The 17217-nt window shown below is 42.2% G+C and overlaps 1 protein-coding gene across 2 annotated transcripts in view; it reads left to right on the top strand.

Annotated features, from left to right (window-relative positions):
• NSMCE2 (NSE2 (MMS21) homolog, SMC5-SMC6 complex SUMO ligase) overlaps window positions 1-17217 on the top strand; it is a 140176-nt gene that overhangs the window by 30785 nt on the left and 92174 nt on the right. For both annotated transcript variants that reach the window (XM_071553847.1, XM_071553849.1), the window contains one exon: window positions 1637-1743. In XM_071553847.1, coding sequence (XP_071409948.1) covers window positions 1637-1743 — 107 coding nt within the window. The remainder of the gene's footprint in view (window positions 1-1636; window positions 1744-17217) is intronic.

The raw sequence follows: 17217 nt of genomic DNA, 5'->3' as shown, positions 1-17217 counted from the left end.
GGGTGGAGAATGACAGTTACTTGCTACGCAAACCTTTCCTGTGATTCATGGAGTGCCATTTGTGTCGGCCTTGAAGGAGGCACTTCATATGCTTCCTTGCAGGAAGGAAAAGGAGTATGATCATAGTTGCCAGATAGGGTATGGAAATTGGGTGGGAGGGAAGGGAAGGGGGAGAGGGTAATGCTGATTATTCAGAAGAAAGTTGCAGGAATGCCAAGATTCTGTCTGCAGCATTCATTCATCTACTTAATGAAAAATGGATACATACCAAGCCTATATATAATTAAGGGAAATGTCACAATTGTAATTGCCATGTTCACAAAGTAGAATGGCTTATTATGTAACTTTTTTGTGTAAATACATCTTAGCACTTTTCATCAGTCTCCTGGATCCATCAGTGGTCTGAAGCTTCTGTCCCTGAGTAATGTGTTTTAGATTTTGCTCTCAAGCTGATGGCCATATACAGTGCTTTGTTTTAGCTCTCTGCAGAGACAGATTTTTGTGCTCTAATGTAATAATATAGTTAGCAACTTAGGCAGTGTATTAGCTTGCCAGATCAGAAGACATTTTCCTTTCTTCAGAAAAAAGTAATTAAATAAGCTGTACTACAATTTTCTTCCTCAAAGTAGCAGCACAGATTGGCGACTTAACTGCTTATAAAGAAGAATGCTCCATTAGATGATAACCCCTAATGCTGCATGGCAGAGTTTGGGGCTCTTTCAGAGCTTCCAGCTGCTTCCAGCTGTTTTCTCTGTACCTGAAAACTGCAGGGTAGGAATAAATGGGAGTAGCAGAAGTGGAAGGTTAGGTTTCCTAACTTCCTCATTTCCTACTGGGTTAGGGACTTGGGGCTGGCTGTCCTCCTGCAGCTGGCAGGATTTGGTGTGGTACATGCAGCTGTGTCAGGAGATAGAGCTATACCTGCTCAGGTCTGTAACACTTACAAAGCATCCTTATCCAGCTGAGCAGATGCACAGCAACATTAGAATGGGAAAGCAGAGGTGTAGTTAAAGATGAAAGGAGTGAAATTAGGAGGAATGCAAAAGAGAATAAAAGTGGATGTGAATTACTAATCACATGTTCTGTATTAATTGATTTTCTCTGGCAGTTAGAATTTTAATGCTTGAATCACCAATGCCATTAGGTCTTCCATTATTTCCTGTGTTATAAAATGCTTGCTCTGTTTTGATTTTCCAGTAGCTGTGTTTACTGGGGATAAGGGGTCTAATTATAGCTGTGAACTATACTGTACTGAGAGGGCATTTAAGTTTCTTCTGACTATTTCTGAGGCAATGTGATGAGTCATGAAATACAACTTTTGCAGAAAATATCCTGATTGCCTAATGACTAGGTGTTGGTAGATGAAATTACACATACTCTCTCTTGTTCACATGAAACCAGGGAAGTGTCTTTCTGAGTAGGCTGTTTGCTCAAGTTACCCAAGAAATGTCAAAGATTACAGTTGCAAAATAGGACACAAAAGTATATGTTTAAGGAGCTTGAAAACACCTGCTGAGACTTAAAGATGCTTTAGATATTCACAATATCAATATTGTAAATAAAATACTTGTAAAAAAACATGCTGCCTGAAAATAATGCAACTGATAATCCATGTTCCAAATGTTTTATTTTGCAGATGATGATGAGGATGTTAACAGCATGGAAAAAGTCATGTTAGAATATGCTGAAATGGACAGAGAAGTTGATAATTATATAAGAGCATTTGAAGAAATGATAAGTCAGGTAAGCTGCACCTTCTAATAAAGTTATGAAAACCTCCCCTTATTTAAGTATTATCTTTTAATAGATACAAATGTTACTTAAAGCAATACATACGTGTAAAGACGGATCTTTGGCATGTATAAAATACTGAAGTTGCTCATGCAACCAGGAATTTTTTTCCTCAGCTTGCCACAGTGTGGTAGAGTTTCTAATTCCTCCCCACGAAACTTGTACCAATGGGAATATGGGCAGAGTAGTGCTTTGGGAATGACTGAGGTCACTGTAGTTAAGACACCCTAGTCTGTGGTGTTACCTGCCTCGAGTTATTGTGGAGGGTGGAAGTGCAGATAGATGAGACAGCTGATTTTGGAAGTGAACCGTTCGGCTGTGGCAGTAGGGAACCCATCTTTTAAAGCCTGCCTTGCCACCTGGCTTTGCTCGTGCTTAGAAAGGGTGAGCTCGTTAATTGGCTGCTCAATTAACCAGGGTCTCGTTCTCCGCTTGGACAAAGGACCGACAAACTCCCGGAGCGGCCGTGCCGGCAGTGACCGCCAGGGGGCGCCGCGACCGCGGTTATCCCATCCCATCCCATCCCATCCCATCCCATCCCATCCCATCCCATCCCATCCCATCCCCGCCGGGAGCAGGCAGGGGCTCCATGGCAGGCAAGGGGCAGTACCAGTTCAGGCTGAACTTCATCCCTTCATTTTCAGGCCACATCATGCCTGGAGAACTCAACTTCCAAAGTAACCTATTCTAGAGTGTGTCTGCAAATAGACTTCTCAGTGTAGGTTTTGCATGGATTTCTCTAGAAAAGGCAAAAGCACATCCCTAATTTCCCTTCAAGGTGGGAAATCTCTGTTTCAAAACAGTAAGGTAGTCGAGCTTTTCAATTAAACCTGCCTTGCTTGTTATCTTGCTAGTGCTTTTTCGTCTTTTCAAAGTAATACCAGGAAAGCAATGCATTGTCTACTAGTTCTATTCTGAGATGCCTACATAGTTTTTCTTTTGCAGAATGGTTTTAATTTAATATTTTTAAATCATCCTGAATGAGATGCTTAACTTCTTTCAAATAATTAAATATACATGTTTAAAAGGAATTGAAAACTATGTCTACATCAGCAAGTGTTGGACAGCAATAAATACAGGCATTGTTCTCCATGCAGTTTTTAAATGTACATTTCACCTCAGATGTAACCATAATTGCAGACCTCTTAGTTTATTTTGAATGGCTCAGACTTTTTCCTTTCTTTTTGAATATTCACAATTTTTAAAGCTTTCCTAGTAAATCATAACAGTTCTCATGACTAGAGGTTAATTATATATATCGAGACTTGAATGAAACAGTCATTTAACTGTAAACTATTAATTAATTGATGTGTTACTGTTATAATAGGAATTTCAAGTAATTTTTAACAATGAATTTTTGGCTTCTGACATTATTTCCATCTGCCAGCAAAACACTTTTTTTCATCTTTAGGAATATAAACAGTAAACCTGTGCCCTCACCAACAAAGCACCCAAATCCTGTTTACTTCAGATGCATTCACTTGTGATCTTTTAAGTTAAGCACCGATTTAACTGCTTGACTGAAGATACTTTTGTGGATTTAGGTAGGACAGTGATACATTAGTGATTTTTAGGATTGAATTCAGCAGTATCTGTTGTGGGCATGTCCATGGTGGTGTGCAAAAAATACGAAGTTCTGGAATGGTTGGTTTTCATTTTTTCCACTTTTTTTCCCTAATGCAACTCATTTGTGTTGCTAAAACAAGCTCATTCACTGTTCTTTCAGGCCTAAGATTTTAAAAATGCTGCTCCAAGGTATTTAACGTGTTTTAGCATCTACATGGATTATAAATTTGGTAATGGCTAATCTGTTAGCCTCTAGACACACTTCTCCTGCCTCTACTTCCTACCTTGCTCTAGGGAGTTTTCTGTACTTTCCCCTGCCAGCATCCTGAACAAACCTTTCTGAGTATGAGGAGGAAATGAATATAACGTCTGCAGCAGAACAGAGTTACAGTCTGTTCTCTGAAAAATAACAGCTCATGCTTTATTTTGGAGGCCAGCTGCACGCCGTGCCTCTGGAACCACACTGCCTATCTCCAGTTACCTGTCAGAGACAGCTTAAAATCTCCTTCTGGGAAACAGATACTGTTGCTGAATATAGGACTGCACCTGGAAGTAGCTGTAGAAAGGCATGGGTTTAAAATAGCCTCCACAGGCTTGCTCCCTGGTTCCATCTGAATTCCTTACCTGAGGGCTTTCCCTGGGGAGTTGCAGCAGGTCATTAATTTTCACAGGCAGACTGTTCTTCATACAGTGTTAGCAGGATTTGTCTCCAGCTACAAAACATGTTTTATCTGATTATTTTGTAAGTTTGTATGTTGACGATTTTTCTGGTCAGTAGTTTCTTCATACAGCAGTGAATCTGAAAGCATGTTATACTCTGTGTTTCACCTTTTATCCACCTGCTTGTAGTGAAATGTCCAGCTAGAATTTAGCAAGATAAGGAGACAGAGGCAGTTAAAATTCCTGATTTATTGTTTTATTATGTGTACCTTTAAATGGCATTGTGAAAAACATGATATTGTACAATGACAGTATGTAATGTAAATAGCTAGAAACTAGCATGAGATATAGTCACATGTTTTCTCAAAGCCAGTTTTTGTGTTGATTTAGGCTGCAGTAGGTGGAATGCAGAAGGTGAGACATACCAGCATCCTCTTCTGGTTGAATCAGCAGCCTGTTGAGCAAGAAATGAGCAATTGAGTCACGGTGTTTCCAACAATAGGCTGTGGGAAATCCTTTGTCTGTGGAAACTCCCTGTGCCACTGTATTTTCTTGTACCTTTGTAATGACTGGACTCCTGCTGCTGCTTCTTTTTTCATTTTTAACAGGTATTTTTAAAATAAATTAACCAGTATTCAGGTCTTTAGCATGCCAAGTCCAGACAGCACTCTTAGTGTAACAAGGAAGGACTTACAGAGCTGCAGTATCTCTTTACACTCTTGAAGTGGACCCAAATGGTTGGACAAAGCCAATTCAAGCATTCCGTACTCCAGGAGGGCTCTCAAGTGGCCAGAATGCCAGCATATTGTGTTGTCCCAAATATGGATTCTTTCAGCCAGTGTGCAGCAAGATGATGATGGTCCAGCCACTCTCAGAGGGGCACTGGCTGTCATCTACAAGTCAGTGTAGAGGTACAGTCTTGGCTAGTTTTCTGGTTCAGCAATGTCCAGTAGACTTGGTGGAATAAAGTACATTCTTCACACCTGGTCCCGTCCTGACTGGTCCAAGAGCCACGGCATGTGCGATTTCTTGCTTGATCTGCTTGAAAGCCTGTTGTTGTTCAGGACCCCATTGGAAAATGTTCTTTTTACGGGTCACAAAATAGAGAGAGCTCACGATCTGGCTGTACTCTGGGATGTGCATTCGCCAGAAGCCTATGGCTCCCAGAAACGCTTGGGTCTCTTTCTTGTTAGTCGGTGGAGCCATTGCTACAATCTTATTGATGACGTCGGTTGGAATCTGGCGACGTCCATCTTGCCATTTCACTCCAAGGAACTGAATCTCTCTGGCAGGTCCCTTGACCTTGCTCTTTTTGATGGCAAAACCGGCTTTGAGGAGAATCTGAATAATCTTCCATCCTTTTTTGAAGACTTCTTCTGCTGTGTCTCCCCATACAATGACATCATCAATATACTGGATGTGTTCTGGGGCCTCACCCTTCTCCAATGTGGCCTGGATCAGCCCATGACAAATGGTTGGACTGTGTTTCCACCCCTGAGGCAATCGGTTCCAGGTGTACTGCACGCCCCTCCAGGTGAAAGCAAACTGTGGCCTGCACTCTGGTGCCAGAGGAATGGAGAAGAATGCATTAGCAATGTCAATAGTGGCATACCACTTTGCTGCTTTGGACTCCAACTCATACTGGAGCTCCAACATATCTGGCACAGCAGCACTCAACGGTGGCGTAACTTCATTCAGGCCACGATAGTCCACTGTCAGTCTCCATTCTCCATCTGATTTACGTACAGGCCAGATAGGGCTGTTGAAGGGTGAGTGTGTTCTGCTGACCACCCCTTGGCTCTCCAGCTTCCTGATCATTTTATGGATGGGAATCACAGCATCTCGGTTTGTACGATACTGTCGCCTATGTACAGTTGCAGTGGCCATCGGTACTTCTTGATCTTTGACTTGGAGTAATCCCACAACAGAAGGGTCTTCTGAGAGACCAGGGAGAGTAGACAACTGTTTGGACTCTCCTTCAATCACTGTAGCTACACCAAAAGCCCACTGGTACCCCTTCGGGTCCTTAAAGTGTCCTCTTTTTAAATAGTCCATACCAAGGATGCTAGGGGCTTCTGGTCCTGTCACAATGGAATGCTTTTCCCATTGGTCTCCTGTTAGGCTCATGTCAGCCTCTACCACCGACAGGTCTTGAGACCCTCCGGTTACTCCAGAAATAGATACAGTCTCTGTACTCTCATGTTCTGATGGCATTAATGTACATTGGGCACCAGTATCTACCAAAGCTCGATATTTCTGAGGATCCGATGTGCCAGGCCATCGAACCCACACAGCCCAATAAACCCGATTATCATCCTCGTCCCTCTCCTCCTCCTGGCAGGAGGCAGGGCCCCTCTATTGTTGTTCCTGCTCGGAGCACTCTCCATCTGACGTGTGCGATGCTCTGTCAGAGGCCCCTTCATCAGCATGGGGGGAGTTGTTTCTTTTGCGTCTCGGAGATCGATGTTTCTTTTCCGGGGTCTTTGCTTCAACTATGTGGACAGCTTTCTTGCCAGCTACTTTCTGTTTTAATTCTTGCACTCGGGCTCTAAGTTTAGAGGTGGGTTCACCGTGCCATTTCTTCATGTTTTCCCCTAGTTCGCGCAGAACAGTCCATAAGACACTACGCTCACTCTGTGTCTTACTCCTGGGGCTTCCAATTTTCTCTTGTGCTGCATGAGATGACCGAGAACGGGAACGGGAACGAGAACGGGAACTGGAACGAGAATAAGAATGAGACCTTTCTTTGCGATCTCTAGAACGTCTGCGTCTAGGTTCTTCTTCATACACAGAGCGTCTAGTATTCCTCTGGTGGCCTCTAGTTCTCCCTCGTGCTGCATGAGGTGACCAAGAACGGGAACGGGACCGAGAACGAGAACAGGAACTTGAATGAGAATGAGAACGAGACCTTTCTTTGTGACCTCTAGAACCTTTGCCTCTAGGTTCTTCTTCATACACAGAACGTCTAGGATTCCTCCCTACCCTTTCCCCACTGTAGAGGGAAGAATGCTGGTAGTTAGAGGGGACCCTCATGGTTTCCGATATTCTCCATATCCAGTGACACATTCTGTCAACGTGTATCTCATTCTCGTCCATACTTAGAGGGTATGCAGATATCAGACATGGCATATAAGACTTAGGGGCCCCATTCATCACCTTATCCCACATCGGCTGTGTGCATGGCATCTTCTCTGGGACCAAGATGTCATAGTAATTTGGATCAGAGTATATAATCTCCAGCATGGCCAGTTCCCGCAGATACTGGATGCCTTCTTCTGCAGTATTCCACTCTCTTGGAGCACTCACCAAATACTCTTTAAATGGGTATCTTGCCCTCACGGCACGGAGGATTCGGGTCCAGAGACTGGATGCCATCTCCCCTTGTCCCATTTCCTGTTCTATTTCACGGTCTCGGGCAAGAGATCCCAATTGTTGTGCTTCATGACCTTCCAGCACATGACTACTGGCCCCCTGGTCCCAACATCGCACCAGCCAGGTGAGGATGCGTTCATCGGGCCACCGACTGTAATCCCTTCGTATATCTCGAATCTCCTTTGGGGTCAATGATCGTATAATTTCACTTTCCCTCATTATTTCCTGTCCATCTCTCCCACGTACTATTCTCTCTACCTGTGTTTTTACTCTTCCACTCCTTCGTGGAACCTCTCTCACTTCCTTTCTGACCCTCTCACGTGAAGATGAGGATTGTTCGCGCCGCGAGGACGAGCTTCTATGGGGTTCACTCCGGGAGGATGGGCTCCTACGTTGCCCACGCTGTGGAGAGAGACTTCTACTTCGTTCGAGCCGTGGGGAAAGACTCCTAGCTCGTGCACCCCGTGAAAGGGAGCTCCTGCGTTGTTCATCAGGTCTGATGAATGGAGGTAGCACATAGTCCTTGGAAGGCCGGGGTAAGGGCCTTCCCCGATCATCTATTCCCTCAAATGTAGGTCTAGTATGGGGAGGTGGAATCATACTTCCAAGAGAGGGTTGCCTTTGGAGAGGCTGAAACGGTCCTTCCTCAGGCTGACGGAAGCGTGTTGACCTCCTCTCTTCCTCCACTGGGTACTTGCGTGTGTAGTCAGAGCACCAATCGTCGAATGTTATTCTATCCCAGGATGCTCGCACCGTCCCTTTCCTTTCTCCAGGCATGCCTCTGGTCTCTTTTGGGCGTGCCCCCAGTCCCATTAGGTGTGCCCCATCCCTTGTGACCACTCCTCCCTCTCTGGCGGCTGCTCCCTCTTCTACTGTGACTATTCTTTCCTCTTGTGCCGTCGCTCCTTCCATCGTCACAGTAGTTTCTTCCTCTCTCGCAGCTACTTCTTCGTCTACTTCTTCTTCTTCTTCTTTTTCTTCTTCTTCTTCTTGTTCCTCTTCTTCTTCTTCTTGTTCCAACTGCGGAGGTGGCTCTATGGGTTTTGTAGTCTCCTTTGTCCTCGTTGTTTTCTTCTTTATGGGGGCAATGATAATCTTCCGGTCCGTAACTTGAGTTTGAGGTCCCACAGAGCGAATAGGAACTGTATCCGCATTGGCTTGAGTTTGAGCTTCGACTGTGGTCTCGGTGGGTTTAGTAGAAATGGCTGCTTCCAGATCTGCAGCTTGAGTCCGAGTTTCCACAGAGCGAATAGAAGCTGTATTGACGTCAGCCTGAGTCTGAGCTTCAACTGTGGTCTTAGCAGACTTAATAGAGATGGCAACCTCCAGATCTACGGCTTGAGTCTGAATTTCTACGGAGCAACTGGAAGCTGTATTAGCTTCAGCTTGCGTCTGGGTTTCAGCTGTGGTTGTAGCGGGGACAGCAGGAATGGCCTTGTCCAGATTTGCAGCCTGAGTCTGGGTTTCTCTCGAGCAAACAGAGACTGTATTTGCTTCAGCCTGCGTCCGAGTTTCAGCTGTGGTTGTAGAAGGGACAGCAGGAATGGCCTTGTCCGGATTTGCAGCCTGAATCTGGGTTTCTGTCGAGCAAACAGAGACTGTATTTGCTTCAGCCTGCGTCCGAGTTTCAGCTGTGGTTGTAGAAGGGACAGCAGGAATGGCCTTGTCCGGATTTGCAGCCTGAATCTGGGTTTCTGTCGAGCAAACAGAGACTGTATTTGCTTCAGCCTGCGTCCGAGTTTCAGCTGTGGTTGTAGAAGGGACAGCAGGAATGGCCATGTCCGGGTCTGCAGCTTGAGTTTGGGTTTCTACAGATCGGTCGGAGGCTGTATTATTTTCAGCTACTGGAGTTTGGGTCTCTTCAGAAACAACATCGACCTCATGCTGTGTTTGGACTTCACTTTCGGTAGCCTGAACGGGGACTGCACAGGTCTCGGATGGCATATCTCCATTTTCTATCCTGTCCTCAAGCCAGTGACAGTAGTCTATGGCACATCGATAAGCACTAGCCAGGCCCCAACACAAAGCAGAGACGCGCGTATACGGGTCCTCATAGGAAAAACACTCTTCTGATAAACAGCGGGCCACCTCAGCAGAGTCACACACTTCTTCTGGCGTGAACCTCCAAAGAGCGGAGGGTGAGATACGCCCTAGCACTTTACCGAGATCCGACCAAGCCCCATCCCATCCAGGGACTGGCCTGTCCGAAGCCCCTTCCAAAGTTCCAGCAAGTCCCCCAGAGGCATAGCCTTTCTTAGGTCTAAAACAAGGGAAGCAACAAAGTGCCAGCATTCTTCCAATCTTATACAACAGTTCCATTACCCTCATAAACACTAGTGCTGTCACAATACAATTTAGGTAATAACTGGGACCAATTGTAACAGTAGGGATCTCTCTCAATAGTCCATTAATGTCATAATTTAACAGGCCTTTAATGTCAAGATTCAGGAGGGCCTTACATGGATGACAATTATCAGGCAGACCTAGGTATGTCCCTAGGAGACCTCTCAGAGTGGGAGTAAGCATTAGCACCATCAGTGTGTAACAGAATAGAAAGACACTTAACAGGAGGCCTTTCACTACAAGAGACTGCCAGGCCATGCCAGCATGGTTGGACTGACCTCCTCTGGTACCTCTCAGGTACTTGCTAAAAAGGGTGAAAACCATTCTTTCTATTGTTTACCTTATGCCTGAGTCCTCTGTTCCCAAACAAAAAACCTTGTTTATATCAACAAGATACTCTTTTGATAATACCACTTCAGTTGGCAGTTCTCCCGGCCACTGTTCTCTAAACAGAGAACTGTTTAAAAACAATTCAAGGTCAGGATCTCGGTAGAACCTCCAATAATGTCGCAGGTTTGGCCTAGCTGTTGCCAACCCTGGACTGGCCCCCCTTCCCCCTCCCAAAACCCTCCCAGCAAAGGAAAGGGAAAAAAAACTGAAAAGAAATGCACTCTAAAGAAACTGAACTGAATAAAAAGAATAAATTATATTTACTAACATTTACAAACCACACTGTATACACAATACGTAGGATCCCACCCCCCAGGGGAGAGGGGAAGGGAGAAAAGGGGATTGATTAGCTGGGAGATAGGGAAGACACCAACCCAACCTAAAGAAACTGAATGAATCAAAAGAAACACAATTAAAAACCTCAAGGAAGGGGAACAAGAATGAAACAATCTCACCCAGGACAGGAGAACCACCAGGGACCGGAGGGACCAGACCTCCACCACCTCCCTCCAGCTCCTCAGCCAAGGACCGGAAGAAGGAACAACCACTCCCCCACTGCTACGTGGAAGACACGTGTGGAATACTTGTAACTTCCTTAGATACAATGGTTACTGGGGAAGCCATGGGTCAAACCATTACACACACACAGAGTTGAGATACTTGATTTTATTTTGTATCTGTGTAAAGGTGGGTGCTGGGTGGTGAATCCATAGAGGCAGCACACCTTCAATATGTCAAGTGTTCATTTTTACACACTTTGAACAGTAAAAAATTGGCCTTTCCTATGTATGTAGCAACCTAAATCTACAGTCATTGGCTTTGCATTGTCCCATCTCCATGTAAAGATACAGTGCACACTAGATTTACCGTACATGCTCTGTGAGGAAGGGGCTTGTGTGAGGAAGGTGTAATCACAGCCCATAGGCAAGTATTTTACTGTTAGTGAGCACAGTGTTCAAGCAAAGTTGTTCTTGGCTTTGTAGTTTGATTTGTTGTGTACTCCTGTTCTTACTTCTTGAGTCATGGCTCCTGGTTTCTGCAGGTTTGGCTATTTCCTCATTTTTCATAGTTCTTTTATTTTTCTTGTACTTAAGTGAATTTTTAACCTTCTCATGGTACTTAATTTCAACAATTGTGCCTGCTCTCTCACTCCCACTCTGCCCTCTGGATTAGCATTTTGGTTGTGGACTCTGATCACTCTCATAGCTTTTCAAGCACTTGGCTTCTTTGGGACTGTAAAAACTGGGGGTTTTCTGAAGTTCTCAGACTTCTCTAGATAAAATTAATTACAATGTATTGTTAGATCAATCTAGAGAACAAGAGAGATGAAACTATATTTCTAATGTTGCATTATTCCTACTGCTCTGGGCTATTTTCTTTGCAGGTGAGAGCAAAGTGTTGAATGTAGTAGTGGCATCTCTGGCAAAGATTGTTTAGTGCTTCCTTTTGTAAGTTACTGCTTTGCCAACCATCAATTTGTCTTACTTGAATTGTGTCTGCCTTTTGCTAGGTCTGATCACTGTAAGGGAGGATGGAATCCAAACCTGAGTGAGGTGGACGAAACACATGGGAGATATGTTTAAGGAAAAGATTAGGAGCCATGTTAAGGGAGCACTGAGAGGGGGAAGAGGCAGACAAAAACGTAAAAGACATTGGGCTTGGGAAATCATGAGGTCATATAGACAGATGGGGAAGAGACTGGTCGAAAGAGTGCTAGGAAGGAGATGGTGTTGAGCTGAAGAAAAGATGGAACTATTAGAAGTTGCATTGCTGCTTGGGTTTTATTCCTATTTCTCCTACAGTCTTCCCATGTTGTTCTAGGTGAGTAATTTCTATCACCATGTCAGTGGTTTCTGCAGTCTTTGTTTTCTGACTGTCCTGCATGAAACTGATTTGAGCGATTATAACTGTAATTTAAGTCAAAGTTATAGTTTGATCATGGGAAGTGAAATTAAACATGATTTTTGTTAGGTTTTATCTGTAAAACTACATACAGCTGATGTAAGTGTATGTCTTGAGAGGGTTTGAAGTCTGGATGTGTTGGTCATTCATGCCTGTGTGACTTCATACCTTGTCAAGTGTTCCGTCTTCCTTTGGCAAAGATGAGGAGTGCACCATCTTCCTTGTAAAAGGGTAGTTTTGTCTCAACAACATATACAGGATATTACATTTGGTTTGTATTTTTGATAATAGTTCCCTTTAAATTAGTAAGTTCATTGGACTGGGAATAGTAGGGGGTGTTTTTTCACTTTGTCAGTAATTTCGAACAGATTACTTAGTATTGGGGTCTGCTATCTTTGTTGCTAAGTGTGTAGGTTTTAATCCTGCAGAGGAATAATTCCCTTCAGCGATGTAGATCATATTCATTCCAAGTGTGCAGCTTGTGAGTGATCTAAGGAGCAACTGCAGAAAAGTAAAAAAAACCCTACTCCATAGTACAGTCCATGGTCTATGTTTGACTTATCAGAATTCTAGTTTCTTCACTTAAAACTCATAGTATAAAGCTGTAGTGACTTGGATGGTCTTTCTTGGTCTCAAAGTGAAAGGGACTTAAAGATCTTTGTTACCTGCTCTTTGCCAGCATAGCTGTGTAGATCAGGAGTCCTTTTGGAGAGGGTTCTGCCAATATATCCAAGTTCTCTCTTTTGACAAAGCAAACTAAACCAACAAAAAAATTTCTGTAGTGGTAGCTGCACTTGCAGTGTGGGTTTTGAATGAATGGTAAGGTCAAGCAGAGGTTGTGTTTCCAGCCAGCTTCAATCCTTGGTGACACAGCTCTGGCAGCAGAAATAATGTGATGACCAAGTCCAGTGTATGTGGCAGGTGCCAGCAGTGTCATCAGTGACCGCCACCACCTGCTAGAGACTTCAAAATCAGATTATCACTCCATTTTCTGTAGGGCTAAGTACCAGGAGGACTATGAATCCCAAGGGATTCATGTGTTTTTGCTTATTCAGGATGATACCCATTACAGTATTCTCAGTGTAACAATTTTTGTCGTGAAACTTTTTAGTTTCATTGAACAAACAGCCTTGTTTGGTGCTGGTGTTTCCTTAATAAGCACTTTTCTTTTCTTTTTCTTCTTGCTACACTGTCATGACAGCATGTGTTAGGGCAAAATCCACTGACGACATCCATGTCTGCAACTGTGACCTTTACCGTTCCAGTTGAGCTCAGAGCATTTCCTCTGATAGGTGCAGTGCATCAGTGTTTCTTAATTCTGAAATCTTCTCTGCTGACCGTGAAAATTTTAAGACCTTTTTATCAAAAAAGTCCTCTGCTACACAGAAATGATGCATGAAGGTCTTTGCGGAATCTGTTACCAGAAAAATGGGTTTAGTGGAATGGATATATATTTTCTCCTGGGGTAGTGGGGAAAGTAAAAGAGCTCTTGTAGTCTTTCACTGCATTTATTCTGACTCAATAATTGTAAAAGCAAGTGATTCTGTCTTGAAATTCACTTACAGTGTACTACAGTGCACCGTCAGTGGCAACAAGTACGTTCCCTGGTGAAAGACGTTGTACTGTGCCAATGTCTTCTTTCTTATCAAATAGTAAATAGGTTTCTGGAGAACTTGCTTCATCTTTAAAGTTTTTGTTAATAATGGATGCCTCACTGGCTGTTATTTTGGTACCTTGAATGCTAACTGGAATTACTCTTTACTGCTTGTTTACTTGCTATCTACTAATGAAGCCACTTCATACATATAGTTCATCTTACAGAATAAGCAAAATATGGACATTGGATTAAATCCTTATAATGGCTCAGGCAGGATAGTAGAGGACAATAATATGTAACACTTTAGTTATGCTTCTGTATTTATATGTATAACACCATAGGGCTTACTAAAACTTGTACAGTCAAAGTTAATTCTGGTATTTACTAGCTGTGGAGTTCTTTAACATTTTAAAGTTTCTCCAGTACATTTTCTTGAATATAATTTCTAATCAATACTATATTGCTTGCTCTGTCCTCTTGCCATCTCCAAGCAGTAATTAAAAAAATACTGCTCTGTTGTAGGCATGTACTCTGCTTCCTGCAGAAACTGGGACAAATATGCATTTCAACACATTTCTAATATTTACTTTCTAATATTTACTTTACTTTTTTGGGCCTGTCTCTGTATGTGTCAGGCTAAGCATTTGATGGAAGCCGCTTTTTATTTTCCTAGAATTAGTGATCTATTTGTATAGTTTACTACATAATATGTTAGAGTCTACATTTGAAGAGCTGCAAGTAAAATATTTTTTTAGTGAGCAGCATATAAAGAAGTAGGAGTAGAGTTTTATTTTATGTGGGTTATATAGCACATTCTCAGTAGTGTGTCTTGGTGTCTCCTAGCAAGTATAAAAATGTGTCCCTGCTTTTTGGAGACTAAACCCTGGAAAGTCTTAAATATGAACATACGTTTGTTTGACTTCACTGGGGTCACTTACATTGGTCAAGCAAAACATTTTCCTAAATATTTGCAGTGTCAACACTGTAGTTGCTGAAATGGCCCTTGGCTTGTGTGGGTAGGAGTAGGGCAGCAGGGGCCACAGCTGGTTAGCAGTGCGGATTTGGGTGAAACGAAATGTTCTGGACCTGAGACCATCACATGGAACTAGCTGTAGCAGGGATAGTACTAAGAACAAATATGTCAAAGAAATCCTAAGAACCACATGGTAATTTGAAAACTGTTTTTGCTATGTTGGGCAGCAGTGCTGCCCAGTAGGTTGCAAACTAGCTTGGGATTGAGGAGGACTGGTTACTGTTTTCAGGTTTACCAGCAGCTTGTGTGGTTGACCTTGACAAATTGTTTCCCTTCATGCCTTGGGCTATGGTCCTTAGTTCATTAATATCACTTTTGTGCAGTACCAAATCACCTGGTAGCATATTCTCATCAAATAAGTCAGATCACATGATACAGTGTTTATGCTGCCTGTTTGCTGGCTGCAGAAGGACAGACACTACCTGATGGAGCATAACTCCATGCAAAATTAGAATTGGCAGTGTGGGCTGCACTTAATCAGTGCGTCATGCAGCTGTGGTGGTTTTGATCTCATATGAGACATACTGAAACTGAATTTACTGTCTAGTTCAACCATGATCTCAGTCATTTGGACAGTGTCCCATATCTGTCTGTAAAGCGATTTATGTTTTCTTCTACCTGAAGATTTCAAACTGAAGATTGAATTCAGCTTTTTAATGATTTTATTTTAAAGATTTAAGGATTGCAATTGGCAGTCTGTATTGTTTCAGAAATTCCAGAAGTTCACAACAGAGAGCAACTGAAAGTCTTTGTGATTTGGATACCTACTTTTCTAGGCAATGTCTGCATTTCAGAGTCAATGTAAGTTAACTCTGTCTGGTTTAGTTTAGCCTAGAGAAAGAAAATAAAATTGTGAGCTGTAATGAAATTGGTAGTTGTTGAGGTAAAATGGATGAAAAAGCCATCTTAATCTCATATCATGGATTATTTTTTTGTTGATGAACTTTATTACTGGAAACACTGGAGTTGCAGTTTCAGTTGCTCAGTAGTGAAAATAGTCTTTCAAATTAACCATTTCATCTAGAAAGCTCCTGCTGACAGTCCAAGGATTTAAATGCTAGAGCCAGGAGGTGGAGAGTGAGTGATAAATGCTGGATGATCCTCACCAGCAGGAGTTTTCACTTGAAATTAATTTCTCCTGTTAATTGAACACACACAAGTTATCATTGTCTTTAGGGAGGCAGTTTCTGGATTGCCTTCCATAAAATATCTCTCTCCAAATGTTGAGTGTTGCTTTAATTACTGTAATTGTTTCCAGAAATTGTATGTGTATGTTGGATATTTTAATATTCCTTCTCTAAATTTTAAATGTTAGGCCACTCATTTAGAAATATTTACTTTTTCTCCTAGTATGTTTTTAAACTCATCAATAAAAATACTCATGTACACAGATTTTTCCCTCTGCAAAATTCTTAGCAGCTTTCTAATGAATCAAAGATCGAATTTGCTTACAGCATTAACTAAATCATACTGGTTTTTGTGACTGCTGCTGCCATGAATTTGTTTTTGTTAAAGACTTTCAGTTAAGAAGGAGTTGCTAGAGGTTATTATTCTTATTCCTGCCTTCCTACTGGATGTAAGCAGGACTGCGCATGCAACATGTTGCATGTAGTTCATAATGTACCAAATTCTTATGACTTATTATTATGGTTTCTTCTGAATGTCTTCACTTTTACAGAACTCTGTATTTAGGGCCTTTGTTAAAATAGAAAGAACTGAAAGTTTGTAGAGCATTTCTTAGTTCTACTTTTTGATGTAGGGAGTTAAAAGCAACTGTGTGACATTTGTTTCATTTAATTAAATAATAATTTTCTCATGATTTTTAACACATGCACTCAATCGATGCTGCAAATGATGAATTGTTTTTCTTTCTCACCTTTTACTTTGCCCCTGTTGATGGGAGGTAGTGCGTTAATTTGAAAGCAGCACTATGACTTCTTTATGTGTGTTACTGTAACTATGCTTATTTTAATGCCTATTAAAATTTTTTTTAAAAAATTTGCCTAGTAGTACATATGCATTTTATTATCTTTCCAACTCGTGGAAAAGGTTTCAAAAAATACCTAAATCCTGCCAGAAATCGATACCAGATGTCATGGTATCTCCCAAACATGGCCCCATTCTTGATAACCTACTGTGAGTTACAAACACTGTGCTTGATAATAAGGGTTGGCAAGTTGAACTACTTTCTGGGCTCTGATCTTCTTTAACTGACCTAAGTGCATAGCCTGAGCAAGCTGATTTAACCAGCTGAAGCATTTCTTTTATCCTTAGACAGTGTTAACACTGACCATGAATGGAAAATACAAGACTTAAGAAAATGTGTACATCAGATGCACTCAAAACTTCCTTAGAAAATGTAAAGTTCACACATTAACATGTACTCACACATACCAACTTGATTAATTTCTCTGTGTTTGTAGAATTTAAAGCTCAGTGTTGTTGCTACTCTAACTCTTCGGGCACTATTCAAATGTTGGTGCCTCACTGCATTGCCACTGCTTCTGTGTGAACGATTCACTCTGTTTATTCAACTAGATATTTCATCCACTGTTCAAAGATG

The sequence above is a fragment of the Pithys albifrons genome, chromosome 4 (assembly GCF_047495875.1).
Source record: "Pithys albifrons albifrons isolate INPA30051 chromosome 4, PitAlb_v1, whole genome shotgun sequence".
In the NCBI taxonomy this organism is placed as follows: Eukaryota; Metazoa; Chordata; class Aves; order Passeriformes; family Thamnophilidae; genus Pithys; species Pithys albifrons.
The sequence above is the reverse complement of the archived record's forward strand: the minus strand, read 5'-3'. Positions and strand labels throughout refer to the sequence as shown.